Source organism: Elephantulus edwardii, unplaced genomic scaffold (genome assembly GCF_000299155.1).
Source record: "Elephantulus edwardii isolate Elephantulus edwardi_28Jun2011 unplaced genomic scaffold, EleEdw1.0 scaffold00004, whole genome shotgun sequence".
In the NCBI taxonomy this organism is placed as follows: domain Eukaryota; kingdom Metazoa; phylum Chordata; class Mammalia; order Macroscelidea; family Macroscelididae; genus Elephantulus; species Elephantulus edwardii.
The window spans coordinates 35,834,706-35,850,324 of record NW_006399754.1 but is presented as its reverse complement, the minus strand read 5'-3'; the positions used below and the strand labels follow the sequence as shown (position 1 = coordinate 35,850,324).

Below are 15,619 nucleotides of genomic sequence, written 5' to 3'. Positions count from 1 at the left end.
CCCTGCGTGGGGGTCTCTGTGAGGACATCAGGGCTTCCTCCCCTGCGTGGGGGTCTCTGTGAGGACATCAGGGCTCCCTCCCCTGCGTGGGGGTCTCTGTGAGGACATCAGGGGCTCCCTTCCCTGCGTGGGGGTCTCTGTGAGGAGAGCAGGGCTCCCTCCTCTATGTGGGGGTCTTTGTAAGTAACAGCAGGGATTCCCTCCGCTCTGCGTGGGGTTACTGAGTTAAAGTTGACTTGCTGGCACCTGACAGCCCACAGAGTGGGGACCCACCACATCACTGAGGTCCTTATGTCCATTTGTGTGGAGAACCTTGGGACTGGAGAGGCGCACACACAGCCTGGAGCTCTTAGCACTCGGGTGTTCTTCTTTTTGAAGGTGTTCTACATGCCAAGAGACCGTGTAATTAAATTCCTATTAAATGAAGACAGGGTATCTGTTGAATCTCTTTACCACTATCACCATCATAAGAGGAAAAGTATTTAGCTTCTAATTCCTTTCTTCATCATCTATGCTGCCTTTAATGCCCTCAAGTCTGGGGAAGAATGTTGTCACAGACATGTCTCTATTAGTTTCTGAAAGATAACTGCAAAGGCATTTGACTGTGTAGATCATAACAAACTATGGCTGACTCTGAGAAGAATGGGAATCCCAGAACACTTGATTGTTTTAATGCAAAACTTATACTTGGACCAGGAGACAGTCGTCAGAACTGAGCAAGGGAACACTGCATGGTTCAAAATTGGGAAGGGTGTAAGCCAAGGATGTATCCTATCTCCATACCTTTTCAACCTATATGCAGAACAGATTATCTGGGAGGCTGGGCTCTATGGGGAGAAATGTGGGGTCAAGATTGGTGGACGATTTATCAACAACCTGCGTTATGTGGATGACACAACCCTGCTTGCTGAAACTGAAGAGGACCTGAAGCGCCTGCTGCAGAGTGTCAAGGACTGCAGCCTACAATATGGATTGAGGCTCAATGTCATGAAGACAAAGATTCTCACCACTGGACCAATTGGCAGCATCAGGATGGATGGTGAAGAGATTGAGATTGTACACAGCTTTAGTTTGCTTGGCTCCATAGTCAACAGTCTTGGCATCAGCAGCCAGGAAATTAAAAGGTGCATTGGTATGGGAAAGTCTGCTGTTAGGGACCTCTTCAAAGTACTGAATAGCAATGGTGTCTCTCTGGAGACTAAGGTGCATCTGATACAGGCTATGGTCTTCGCAATCACCTGTTATGCATCAGAGAGTTGGACAATGACCAAGGAGCATAGAAGGAGAATTGATGCCTTTGAGCTGTGGTGCTGGAGAAGAGTATTGAGAATACCATGGACTGCTAGGAAAACAAACAGATTTGTCCTGGAAAGGGTTAAACCGTGTGGCTCCTTAGAGGCAAGGATTCTGAGGCTCCGTCTAACATACTTTGGACATGTTGTGAGGAGAGACCGGTCCTTGGAGAGGGACATCATGCTTGGGAGGGTGGAGGGACAGTGCAGGAGAGGAAGGCCTTCTATGAGGTGGATTGATTCAGTGGCTGGGATAATTGGGATGGGAGTGTCAGAGACAGTGCGATTGGCACAGGACAGAGCGGAGGTTAGGGCTGTTGTACATAGGGTCGCTATGAGTCGCAAGCGACTCAACGGCACATAACAACAACAACAAGTATTTGTCCATTTCCTCTAGGTTTTCATATTTGTTGGAGTGTAGTTTTTCCATAATATTCCATTGTTAGCCTTTTTATTTTAGTTGTTTCTGTTGTGACATTGCCCGTTTCATCTTTTATTCAGGTTATTTGTGTCTTTTCCTTTGTTAGTTTTTCTAGTGGTTTGTTGATTTTATGGACTTTTTGAAGAACCATCTTGTAGTTTTGTGGATGGCTCCAGTTGTTTTTCTGTTTTCTATTTAATTTATTTCTGCCCCAATATTTTTAAATTCTTTTCTTTAATTAATTAATTTTTGTGTGTGTACCATCAAATTGGATCTTAATGGTACAGGAGGAGATGGCCCCTCCTTGTCCAGCAAAGCATCAGGTGGATTTGAACTGTGTACCTCTGCGATTGCAGTACAGCTTATTGCCACTAGGCCACCAGAGCTCCCTTCAGCCCCAATTTTTAGGTTTCTTGGAGGGTGTCAGGTTTTCTCACTGTTCTTTTTCAATTTGAAGATGTTGGGTTAGAGAGTCAGTGGTCATTTTTTCTTGCCTTTTGATGAGTTTTCTTATTAGTATAAATTGACCTCTGATTACTGCTTTGGCTGTTTCCCAGAGTTTTGGTAAGTTGTGTTTTCATTGCCATTTGTTTCAAGAAAATTTTTAATTTCATTTTTTTATTTCTTCCAGTACCCACTCATGTTCAAGCAAGGTGTTGTTTAGCTTCCAAATGTATCCTTTTTTTCTCCTTTATCATCTTGTTATTAATTTCTAATTTTGTAGCATTGTGGTCTGAGAAGATGCTTTGTATTATTTCTGTATTTTTTTCATTTATTGATGCTTACCTTTTGACCTAAAATATAATCTATTCTCGAGAACATTCCATGTACATTGGAGAAGAAAGTATACTGCACATTTTTGGGGTGTGTTGTTGTTGTTAAGTGCCATCGAGTTGTAGATGACTCATAGCGATCTTGTCAATGACATACCTGAACACTTAAATAAATCTTTATCGTTTATCCAAGTTTCTGGAGGCAAGCTGTTTTGGAAGTGGATGCCACTCCTGCTTCCAAGCTTGTTTTAATCAGGGAGCTCCACCAAACACTGTCCACCATGGGTAGCCATTATCACATTTGACACATCCGTGTCACAGTGTTTAACATCACAGCAGCCACAAGTTACCTCTGTGCAGCAAATGGACAGACCAGTGCTATACCACTTAGAACTTTTGACTAAAAAGAATTAAAACCAGGCCTGATGGCCACAGATTAAAACCACCCATCTTTGGCTTGGTAACATAACTTTCTATCCACTAGGCCAACTGAGCTCTCTCTATGTTTTTGTTGTTGTTATTTTTGTTGTTGGTAGGTGCCATAGAGTTGTAGATGACTCATAGCGACCCTATCAATGAAAGACCTGAACACTTGTATAACTTTCATCAAGTTGGGTTATTGTGTGGTTAAATTCTTCAGTGTCTTTGCTGAGTTTCTTCCTCTTAGTTCTATCTTTTCTTGAGAGTGGTGTATTGAAGTCTTCAACTACTATAATGGTGTTGTCTATATCCTTTTTCAGTTTTGTTAATGTTTGTTTTATGTATTTTGTAGCTCTATCATTTAGTGCATAGATATTTATTACTGTGTTGTCTTTTTGTTCTATTGAGCCTTTAATCATTATGTAATGACCTTCCTTGTTCTTTGTGATGGTTTTTGCATTAAAATTTATTTTATCAGAGATTAATATTGCTACTCCTGCTTTTTTCTGGTTGCCATTTGCTTGGTATTTTTTCCCCCTTTTATTTTTAGTCTTTCTTTATCTTCACTTTTTAAGTATGTCTCTTGTAGACAGCATATTGATGGATTTTGGTTTTTTTATCCAATCTGCTACTCTTTTCCTCTTCAGTGCATTTAAACCATTCACATTCAGTGTGATAACTGTTAGAAAAGGTTTTACTGCTATCATTTTGTTGAGTTGTTTTTGGTGTTGTTGCTAGTTACTTTGGTCCATCCTGTTTTCTGTGGCACCTCTGTAAGAAGGACATCTCTCAGTGTTTCCTGCAACACTGGTCTTGTTTTTACAAACTCCCTTAGGTTCTGTTTTTCTGGGAATATCTTGATCTCTCCTTCATATTTGATGGACAGTTTCACTGGGTACAATATTCTTGGTTGACATCTGTGTTCTTTGAGTGTTTGATAAACGTCATTCCATTGTCTTCTTGCTTGCATGGTTTCTGCTGAGAAATTGGCATTTAATCTTATCTGTTCTCCTTTATAGGTTACTCTTTGTTTTCCCCTTGCTGCTTTCAGAATTCTCTCCTTATCTTTCGTTCTGGCAAATTTGACTATGATGTGCCTTGGTGTTTTTCTTTTGGGGTCTATTCTATATGGTGTTTCCTCAGCTTCTTGAATATATATTTCTCATTCTTCATTATTCCTGGGAAATTTTCTTCTAGTAATTCTTCTACAACTTTTTCTGTGCCTTTACTTGCTTCTTCCTCTTTGGGGATTCCAATGGTGCATGTTATTTCTCTTGATGGTGTCCCACAATATTTTTGGGTTTTCTTTTTCCTTCCTTTTTGATTCTGCTTTTTGTTCCAGCAGATCAGTGGTGACAATTCTATTTTCTATTTCACTGCTTCTGTGTCCCATCTCTTCAACTCTGTTTCTCTGTCCCTCCATCATGTTGACAGCTTCTGAAACATTGGGCCTCATATTTTGGATTGTGGTTTCTTGTTTTTCCAGTGCCTCTAATGCCTCATTTGTTTCATCTGCATTGTTTTGCATTTATTTTTAAGCTCCTCCTGGTTTTTGCTTTCAGTGTCCTGTAATTCTTCAAGTTTGTCTTTTACCCACTGATAATATTCAATCATTGTTCTTTTAAATTCTTTGTCAGAAAGTTCCATCAGACTTAAATCCATTGATACTGTGTCACTTTTTTGGGGGGTTACATCTTGCTTTGGGCTTATGTAGTGTATGAGGTAGCCTGCTTCTTATGTGACATTGCTATGGTAGAGTTTTTCATGCCTGAGGTAATAGCAGGCTCTTGATCTGAAGTCACTTCTCCAGAAACAGGTGGGGCAGCTACCCTGCTTGTGTTTCTCTCTGAACTTCTGACCCAAGGGACGATTAGCTTCAGTTTGTGCGACAAAAGGCCTGTGAATGAAGCCTCTCTGTCAGACAACTGTTGCAGTGAGGTCAGTCTAAGTCACTCCAGTCTAAAAGCAGTTAATTGACTGGATGTGAGGAGATACAAGGCGGAGTGGGGAGACACAGCAGGGCAGATGTGTACAGACATATGCAGGGCAGGCACATGTGCATATGCACACAGCAAGGGCACATGTACAGATGCAGGAATGGGGGGCACACAGGCAGACACACATAAAGGGACGTGAATGGAAAACCAGGAATCCTGCTTAAGCTTAAGGGGTCCCAAAGGGCCCAGCAAACAGCAGTGTACCCCACAAAGTACCTCACTCAAATTCCAGTTGTTCTGCTCACGCCTGGCAGGTCACTTCTCCTGGCAGGTTGCTGCTCCCAGTGGGTTGCGCTCAACTCTGTTCACTCTTTTTTGAAGGTGGTGAAAATTCAGTCTTCCTAGGTAATAGCCATCCATGGCTGCTGAGGACATGGCAGCAGCTCTTGGCAGATCTTTTTAACATAGGCCTTAGCTTCATCTATTCATACTTGTTTACTGTCCAGTGTTATTTTGTGAACCCATCCCAAGCATTTTAGCACTGTGTCATGTAAAGAGAGGAAGTTGTTAATTTTTTTTTAACTGTAAAAAACATGTATGGGGATCCAAGTGGTAAGGGGTGAAGGTGGGTAGGGATGAAGTCACAGGATTAATTTGGTGGGTGGAGGGAGTGGGTAAAGGAAATGAGAAAGATCTGGTGGAGACCAGAAAAGACAGAGTAATGGTGGGCATAGTCCAAATGGTGATTAGTTGTGTTTTTTTTCCTTAACAAAGATATTGTCTTTCTATTTATGGGTTTCCCATTTGGGAGTAGGGTGCAGACTCTCTGGCTGCTTCATGCTGAATGGGGGTAAACTGACCTTATTTTGTGGTTTGTTTCCTTTGTCATTATGACTATTCTTTAGCAAGGGAGGAAGTGACCCTTGGGACTCCCAGTTTCTAGTGCTGTTAGGTGCTACTTACTCACTTCTTATGCTTGTGACCTGACGCATTGGGTAATGCCCTCCAGGAAAAAAAACCTGTCCATCCTGCTCTGCTCTCACAATCCCCCTGTGCTTCCGACAGGGATGGTATCAATCACTCTTTTTGAGAATCTTTCTCACTTTCACTGACCCTCTACTCATGTAAGCATGATGGCCTCTCCCAGGACTGGCTCCTTCTGACATGTCCAAAGACCTTCACCAACCTTGCTTCAGAGAAGCACTCAGGGTGCACTTCTTCCAGGTTAAATTTGTTTGTTTTGGCAGTCCTGCTTTATTCCATTGTCTTTGCCAAAATCACAGTTTCAGTCTTCCTTTTAATGATCCACGTTTTGCATGTGTGGCTTAGGGCAAGCACGCCTTAGGTCTTCAAGTCAGGTCTTTGCTGTTTAGTATCTTAATGAATGAGGTCCTTGCAGCAAAGTTGGTCAATGCAATGTATCCTTTGTTGTTGTTTTTTTTTTACTGCTCCTTCCAAAGCATGGATTATGGATCCAAGGAAAATCAACTTTTTAACAGCTGAAGTCTTCCCACTCTCCAGTGGTGAGGACCTTTATTTCCTCGAGGGTGAGATGTGATCCATAATTGAAGGTTGTGTCTTTGACCTTCTTTGATAGGTGTTCCAAGGCTTCGTCACTCTCAGCAAGTGAGGTTGTGTCATCTGTTAACACAGGTTATTGATCAGTTTTTTTTTCAGCATCCTGATGCCACACTCCTCTTCATAGAGCCCAGCTTCTTGAATAATTTTCGCAGTATGCAGACTGATTAGGTGTGGGGAGAGGATATAGCCCTGACACACATCCTTCCTGATGTTAAGCAATTTGTTCTCTTCCAAAGCTGCTTCTTGGTCTATGTACAGAACACCGTTGAGCGTTCTGGGCTTCCCATTTTTCTGCAAGGCTGGCTTTAGTTGTGATGCACACAGCCGTGTGCCTTTGCATAGTCAATGAAACATAAAACCTTTCTGGCATTCTCTGCTTTCTGCCAGATCCACCTGACACAAGCCATACCAACCCAGTGTGAAATCTACTCTTCCAGCCAAGTCGGAATAAGGATATAGCTTCTCTTTGAAGTTGTTTTGTGTTGCACTAAATACACTTTTTTCCTCTTAAAAGAAAACTAACCAAATTGAAACAAAACAGCATCCACCGGATCCTGGAGGCAATGCTGGTGAAGCTTCGTCTCATATACTTTGGGCGTGTTGCTAGGACAAGCTGTCTATTCCTTGGAGAGGGACATTGTACTTGGAAGGGTGCAGGGTCAGCAAAGAGAGGAAGGCCTTCAACCAAGTGGTTGACACGGTGACTGCAGCAGTGGGCTGACTGAGTATGTCAGAGGTCAGCACAGGTTTCATGGGTCATCTTTTGTCCAGAGGGTTGCTATGAGTCTTACGGGACTAATAGCTCAAGGGCACCTAACAACACTTACTGGAAGGTGGAAGTCAACAGTGTCCCCAAGCTTAGGGCCACTGTACCATGCCATCATTTCTTCCACTTCTCTATGTTCTTTGGGGTCTGTGGTTAACTGGAAGGTCTCACTGAAACCCAGACCATCAGGGAACTGACTCGGGTGGCTGTAGGTGAGGAGGCCAGTGATGCAGAGACCATGGGCCAGGATCCTGCAGGTTGTCAGGTGAGGCGCAGCTGAATGTTGTGTCCGAAGGGAGGAGAGTTCCAAGAGAGAGAGTGCATTTATCTCCCTCTTCTAGGGAGAGGTTCATATCCCACCCTAATCCTGTCTCCTTAGGACAGTGATTCATCACAAAATGAGAGGCTGTGGATGGAAGGGCCACATCACTTCGTTATATAACCTCAGGGCTGAGCCTGGGGCCATGCTCCCAGGCACGGCTGGATTTGGGGGCAACAGGGACATCCTCATCAGATTCTGATCTGCTGGCCATTCCTTCAAGGCTGAGCACAGAAGGTCCCACCTGTGCCCTCTGCTGCTTCCCACTAGAGAAATGTGCATCACTCTGTTAAAGTCCAAGAGCCCTGATGGCTCTGCTGCAAAGCCAGAGGTTGGTAGTTTGAATCCAGCAGCCACTCCACACGAGAAAGACAGGCAGCCCTGCACCAGTCAATCCACACGAGAAAGACGGGCAGCCCTGTAAATGTTCACAGCATCCAAAACCCAATGGAGCGTGACCAGGGCCCATGGGTGGGGTGGACCTGACAGAAGGAGGCCTCAGGTGTTTCTTGGGGAGTGGCTGCTACTGGATTCAAACCACCAGTCTTTTGCTTAGCAGCCTGATACCTTATGCTCTGCCCACTGATGTCCTCGGAAATCACGTGGGTCAGTTCAGCCCTGCTGTACAAGCTCTCTGTGAGCTGGGATTGACTAGATGACAGCAGCTGTGGGGCTGGGTATTTATTCTGTAGCAGAGAGAGCCGTGAGGCAGAGTGAGTTCTTTGGTTCGAACCCACCAGCTGCTTTGAGGGAGAAGGATGAGACCGCCTGCTGCTATAGAGACTGTTATGTGCTGAGTCACTTGCAACCCATAGTGACCCCATGCATAACAGCTCTGAAGCCTGCCCTGTCCTGAGCCAGTCTTACTGACTCAGTCACACCCACCCCCATTGCTCCAGTCACTGTATCGCTCCCTCTCCTCCAGGGTCTTCCTCTCCTGTGCTGTCCCTCCACCCTTCCACGCATGATGTTCTTCTCCAAGGGATCAGTCTCTGCTGGCCACGTGCCCAAAGCATGTGATACAGAGCTTCAAAATCCTAGCCTCCAAGGAGAAACTTGATTTCACCCTGGCCAAGACAGACCTTTTTTGGGTTTTTTGTGGTCCATGGTATCTTCAAGACTCTTCTCCAGTACCACAACTCAAAGGCATCAATTCTTCTGTTATCCTTAGTCATTATCCAGCTCCTTAACACATAACAAGTAACTGTGAAGACCATGGCCTGGATCAGGTGCACCTTGATCTCTAGACTGACATCATTGCTTCTCAGTACTCTGGAGAGGTCCCTGACAGCATTTTCCCAGTGCAATTCGTCTTTTGATTTCCTAACTGCTGGTACCAAGAGTGTTGATTGGGGAGCCAAGCAATCTGTAATTGTTAACAACCTCAATCTCTTCTCCATCCATCATGGTGCTGCCAATTGGCCCAGTGGTGAGAATCTTTGTTTTCTTGATGTTGAGCTTCAATCCATATTGAAGACTACAGTCGTTGACAGCAAGCATGTCAGGTCTTCCTCAGTTTCAGCAAGCAAGGTTGCATCATCTGCATAATGCAGGTTGTTGATGAGTTCTCCTCCAATCCTGATGCCACACTCCTCCTCATAAAGTCCAGTCTCCTGAATGATCTGTTCTGCATAGAGATTGAAAAGGTATGGAGACAGGATGCATCTCTGAAACTCTACTTTCCTGCTTTTGGACCATGCAGTGTTTCCCTGCTCTGTTCTGAGGACTGCTTCCTGGTCTGAGTATAGGTTTTGCATAAGCACAATCAAGTGTTCTGAGATTCCCGTTTTCCTGAGGGTCAGCCACAATTTGTTGTGATCCACACAGTCAAATGCCTTCCATAGTCAATGAAACACAGATAGACATTACTCTGGTACTCCTTGTTTTCTGCCAAGATTCACCTGACATTGGCAATAATATTGCTAGTGCTATAGCCTCTTCTAAACCCCGCTTGTAGTTCTCTGTCAATGTATACTTTTCCAGTCATTTTTTTATAATCTTCAGCAAGATTTTTCTTTTGTGTAATATTAGTGATATTGTTTGATAATTTCTACACTCTGTTGGGTTACCTTTTTTGGGAATGGGAACAAACATTGATCTCTTCCAGTCAGTTGGCCAGCTAGCTGGCTGTCCTCCCAATTTCTTGGCACAACCTGGTGAGCACGTCCAGGGCAGCATCTGTTTGTTGAAATATGTCAATTGATAGTCTATCAATTCCTGGGGCCTTATTTTTATTGCCAGTTTCTTCAGAGAAGCTTGAACTTCTTCCTTCATCACCATTGCCTCTTGATCATATGTTATTTCTTAAAATTCTTCTGTGTCAGCCACTTCTTTTTGGTGCAGTGACTCAGTATACTTCTTCCATCTTCTTGTAATGCTTCCTGAATTTTTTTTATGTTTTAGTATCTTTTTTTTTTATCATTTTGTGTGCGTGTACCGTCAAATCAGATCTGACTGGTACAGGAGGATATTGCGCCTCCTTCTCCGGCAGAGCATCTGGTGGATTCGAACCGTGTTCCTCTGGGATTGCAGTGCAGCTTCTTGCCACTAGGCCACCAGAGCTCCCCATGTTTTAGTATCTTAAAAATATTCTGCTCATAGCAGCATTAAGTATTGCGACTCATGGCTTGAATTTGTTCTTTAATTCCTTTATCTTAAGAAATTCCGAGCGAGTCTGGCCCTTTTGATTTTCTGACTCCAGCTCCTTGCACATGTCATAACAGCCTCAGAAACCCTGTGGACAATCTTCTTTGTCCTCCAGGGCACCTGGGAGCTGTGAGCCATGACAGGGGACTTTCTATAACAGAATGTCAACAGCACAAAGCCTGGCATTGTCAGAATTAAAAATATAAACACCACAAACTCACTGCCATCAAGTTGGTCCCCTCCCCGCTGACCCTTGACTGGGTTCTGGCTGTTAATCTCACGGGAATAGATTGCTGGCTTGCCTCCTCTGAACTGCTGGTGGATTCCAAGAGCAGGAGAAGCACGCCTTCAGACAGCAGTGCAGCTCCTGTGCACGCCGTCAGACGGCTGAATGACAGAGGTGGGGACCTGTGGCTGCTGACGTAAAGGTCGACAGTTCAAACCCCCCAGCTGTCCCACAGGAGAAAGACGCAGCAGTCTGCTCTGTGACAGTGACAGCTGTGGAACCCGGTGGGCAGCTCTGCCCGCTGTCCCACAAGGTGGCTGTGAGTGTAGACTGGCATGCCACCCGTGGAAGACAGCGTCCCTAAAGGCCCTTCTCGCCACCCCTTCACAGGCAGCTGCAGCGGGAGTTCCCCAGAGCCCTGATCTTCAGCACCGATGACTTCTTCTTCCAGGAAGACGGAACTTATGAGTTCAACCCGGACTTCCTGGAGGAGGCGCACAAGTGGAACCAGAAACGAGGTGATGGAGCCCTCCCCACACTCAGGGTGCCCTTTTGTGCATTTGAGGTGGTAACGGCTGCAGAAAGCATAGCTTTACAGGAAGAAGCGTGTGATCAGAGTCCCTCCCCCTCCCTCAGCGAGTATAGCCACCTCCTTGATTCAGGAGAGACGGGGTGCCCTGGGGTCTGGACCAGGCGGGAGAGACGCCCATGTGGCAAACAACCCGGGGCTCCGGCTGCCTGCTCCGAGTGTCACGTGTTGTTCACTGTTGTGTAATGTTGTGTTGCAGCCAGAAAAGCAATGAGGAATGGCATCTCCCCCATAATTATTGATAACACCAACCTGCACGCCTGGGAGATGAAGCCCTATGCAGCCATGGTAGGAGAAGCATCCATCTGAACGTTTCCTTTGGGGACATTTTGTGAAGAAAGTGGAAACATTGTTTTTTCCTCTTTTCCTGACCTTCCAGGAGCTCTTCCTGTTTCGTTAGCAGCTGCTTTCTCAGGAGACCAGGGAGATTGTTTTATTTGGGGGTGGCTTTGCTTAGCCTGTGGCTCAAAGTCCATGAGGGGACATTTCACCGCAGGGTCTACCGGTTAAATGTTGATGCTGGTTCTGACTCAGTGACCCCAAGTGCCGGAGCAGAGCTGCCTGGGGCCCCACACTCAGTCTGCACAAGGGACTTCCTCCCACAGAGCCACTCGGTGGGCCTGAACAGCTGACCTCAGTGTTCAACCCCTGTGCAGTCAGGGCTCCTTTGAAAATGCTACCCAAGCCTGCTGCCAGCAAGGTGACTCATAGCGACCCCACAGGACCGAGGGGCGCCCTGCAGGACTTGAAGGGCTGATGGATGGTTTGAACTGCCAGCCTTCATTTTGCTGAATGCTTCACTGTCAGGCCGGGTTTATGATTAGTCTTGGTCCGAGCATTTGGCAGCGTGTCTGTCCTGGTCAGTTTCCCTTGTGGGTGGAGGTGTTACCAAGCAGCCCCCACTGATGTCAGCCCAGGAAGTGGGTTCTGCCTTGGGGGGTCGGGGGCTGGCTACTAGCCACAGGCTGTGGCTGACACTGCAGAAGCTCCAGCACAACAGAAATTCTCAGTCTCAGAACAGTCAGGGTTAAGCCGGTGTTGAGATCCACCCCACCCCTTGTCAGGAGAAGATCCTGACTCGTGGGCACCCAGCAGGGCGGGGAGCAGCCCCGGGGATCCGAGGCCTGGAGGGCACGGCGTTCTTCTAACATGGCTGATCTTAGTGTTAGCAGTCTGCTGCTTAAATCCTGTGCCACCAGGGCTCCCACAATTTTGGCAGGAGATGGGGAGAATCCAGAATCATGCAAGGGGAAGGACCCAGAAGATAGCAGCACCTGCCTGCCACACAGCCCCACCTAGTTAGCTGGGAAGTGGGTGACATGGGGCCCACCTGCCTACGGGATCCTTCCCGTCTGGGCACAGTGGCACCTGTGTGGCTGTTTTGTGTCACATGTCCATACGTCCATTTGGTGGACCTCTGAGGAACCTGTCGAAGGGGGGTACCCTTTCTGGGTAGAGAACCCAAGTGAGAAAAGAAAGGGGGGGCCCTGAGCAGTTCAGTGAGGAACGTCACAGACAAAGTCTGCAAAGAGGACTTCATGACACATTGTCAAGGGTCCCCTGTCCTCACCCACAGCCATTCAGGGGTCCCCTGTCCTCACCCACACAGTCCTCCAGGGGTCCCCTGTCCTCACCCACACATTCAGGGGGTCCCCTGTCCTCACCCACACAGCCCTTCAGGGGTGCCCTGTCCTCACCCACGCGGAGTTAACTAAGATGAGGTCCCTGTCTCATCACACACAGTCTTCTACAGGAGATCCCCTTTTCTCCCTACCACATGCTCATCTGAGGGGAGTCCTCTGACTTGTTAGCTTCCCACAGGCCCCCTCTTTCTCAGCCACCCACAGTGACCGACCAGCCCACAGAAGCGAGGTCTTTTCTAAATGCCATGGTCGAGTCTTCCTAGTCAGAAGGACCATTTCTTGTTGTTTTTGTTTTCCTTCCATGTCTTGGCCTTTCTGTTGATGTGCTCTGCCACCTTCCACCCAGATCACAGTGTGGTGGTGGTTGTGTACCATTGAGGCGGAAACAACTCTCAGCTGACCCTCCGGCGGGTCTTCAGAGGCCGTTCATGGCATGGGAGGAGACTGCCCATCCTTCTTCCACAGAGCAGCTGGTGGATTCGAACTGCGTGCCACCAGGATTGCAGCGCAGCTTCTTGCCACTAGGCCACCAGAGCTCCCTAGCTCACAATGGAAATGGAATGTTACCAGGGAGGTTCGTGTTGAGATGACAGCGCCCAAGTGTATGGGTGTGAAGAATGCAGGCCGCTTCTATGTAAAGTGCAGCCGTTCTAAACTAACAACTCTGATGCATGGACAGGATGCTGGTTCCTCGCTCAGTCCCCGCCAGTCTCGCCATCCAGTGCCAGGCCCGAGGACAGCACAGAAGTGGCCGGAGGAGCCCCGGCAGCATCACCCCAGAGAGCCTCACAAGCCGTTGTTCACAGCCCAGACCTGCGGAAGGGTGGCCTAGTGGTGAAGAGCTGCCCTGCTGTCCTGAAGGCACACAGTTCAAACCCACCAGATGCCCCCCTGGAGAAGGCTGGGCAGTCTCCTCCCATGTGACTAACTGCCTCTGAAAACCCGCTGGAGGGTCAGTTCTGACTGGACGGTACACAACAACAACTCCTGCACACAGGCTGCTGAGCTGGCTTGTTGCTGTTCACATGACGCAGAGTGACCCTGTCAACAGCAGACGTGAACTCTGCCCTGTCCTGTGCCATCCTCATCCTCTCTGACACACGTTTAGCCAGCTGCCTTTTCATTTATATGTGTATATATAAAATTTATTTCATTTGTTGTCATTGAGAACATCCAGATTAGAACACGGAGCATTTCAGGTGTCTGCGTATCCATTCAGTGGTGTCGATACATTCTTCTCTCCCTCTTTTCAAAAGATGCGAACATAATAAATTCACTGTCCCCGCAGTTCCCGTTTAAGCTTTTGCGTTGCTGTTGTAGATTTGAGCAGAGAGAGACTAAAAAGCACGGTGCTCAGATGGGGTGACACGGTACAGGTCAGTGTGTTAGCGGGGAGAAGGCCCAGGCGGGGCCAGGGTTCAGAGCTGCTGTTCACAGGTCGCTGTGGGCTGTGCTTGACTGGATAGAACCTAACAACGTGTGCTGACGACAGAGCTGCTTTGCCGAGTAAGCTCCAATGTTGTGTGGTTTTAAGATGGGGATTACCCTCCCCCCAAGATTTAGCAATTTTGTCACAGATTTTACAAATGGCCAAAGAAGAAAGATGCCTCTCTGTTCTCCCATAAATTTGATAAAATTGCCCATGGTTGATCTCTGAGAATTGTACTTAATCTGGGAGCAGCCGGGTATGACAAGGAAATGACTCTATAAGACAAATTAGGCATTAAATTTACTGGTCAAAAAAGAAAATAAGAAGGGTTTTTTTTATTTTAAAGACTTGTAGAGGTGAACTGATAATGTGGACTGTCCCAAATGTCTGTCCCTGTCTTCAGTGTTTTATGTGCTTTTGGAAAACCAGGCACTTGAACACAACTATGAAGTTCTGTTCCGTGAACCCGACACGCGGTGGAAGTTCAACGTCGCGGAGCTGGCCAGGTACGGCTTTGCCCTCCAGCCTTGTCGCCCGTGCTGCGCCCTCTGAGTTTTCAGGCCAGGCAAGGGCCTGCAGGCTGGAAGTGGACACGGCAGACTTTTAGGCCGGAAAATGGGAACTCTCGCAGAACCAGTCATCTAGCCGCAGACAGGGTGGTTTGTGCTGGGTCAGCCCTGGGCTGACTCGTCCTTCCAGGGACGCACGGACCCTCCTGGCCATGCTTCCCTGATGGACGTTGAGAAGCACTGCCATGTGGGTGAGGTTGTCCTGCCAGTGGGGTGTCTGCAGTCAGGGGGTCAGGCAGACCCTGGTGCTGGACAGCCTGTGGCTCCTGCGCTCAGGCCCTGCCTGCATTAAGGCGACACCAGCACTTGGGTTTGTACTTAGAAAGTGCAGTTTCCTTGCTCCACGCTGACTTTCCAGATGCGAGGCTGCTGGTGTCCCTGGGGTGGGTTCAGCACCCCACGCACAGTCCAGGTCGCCATTAGCCTGCAGGCTGACCTGTCCCTCAGTGGGAGCCCTCCCTAGCCACACCCTCACCCGGCCTGGTGGAGCAGGAGGGCCCGTGATGGCCGTGACCTCCACAGATGGGGCGCCTGGCTAGCCGGTGTTAACAGGACACAGCAGCCCCCTGGGTGCTCTCTTAAACCCGGATGAGGTTTCTGGAAGCAGCACTTTGGGTGGGCTGGGGCCGCGTGAGCAGGAGGTGCACCGTTGGGCAGCGCGTAAATGCAGCGATTGTGCCCATCGCGTCCCTGACCCGCCCTGCCTTTCTCCCTCTTGTAGGAAGAATGTTCATGGGGTCCCCAGAGATAAGATCCAGCGCATGAAGCAGCGGTACGAACATGGGGTCACTTTCCACAGCGTCCTGCACGCCCAGAAGCCGGGCAGGGCCTCCTGGGAACTGGATAGGCCAGGTGGCTCGTCCCCCGCACACGCTGGCCCCCGGCCCAGCCCAGCCCCGTGTCCCGGCCGCAGGGCACATGGCCTGGTCGGGGACGGTGCCTTTAGCCGGAGGAGCCACCATGGACACTAGTGCCCGTTCTCGCGTCAGCTTTCACAGCAGGATTTGT

The 15,619-nt window shown here is 47.8% G+C and overlaps 1 protein-coding gene across 1 annotated transcript in view; it reads left to right on the top strand.

Moving 5' to 3' along the window:
- Positions 1-15,582, top strand: part of N4BP2L1 (NEDD4 binding protein 2-like 1) — a 26,842-nt gene extending 11,260 nt beyond the window's left edge. Inside the window, exons 2-5 of the mRNA XM_006879636.1 lie at positions 10,772-10,899; positions 11,170-11,258; positions 14,472-14,548; positions 15,333-15,582. Coding sequence (XP_006879698.1) covers positions 10,772-10,899; positions 11,170-11,258; positions 14,472-14,548; positions 15,333-15,582 — 544 coding nt within the window. The remainder of the gene's footprint in view (positions 1-10,771; positions 10,900-11,169; positions 11,259-14,471; positions 14,549-15,332) is intronic.
- Positions 15,583-15,619: the final 37 nt, after the last annotated feature.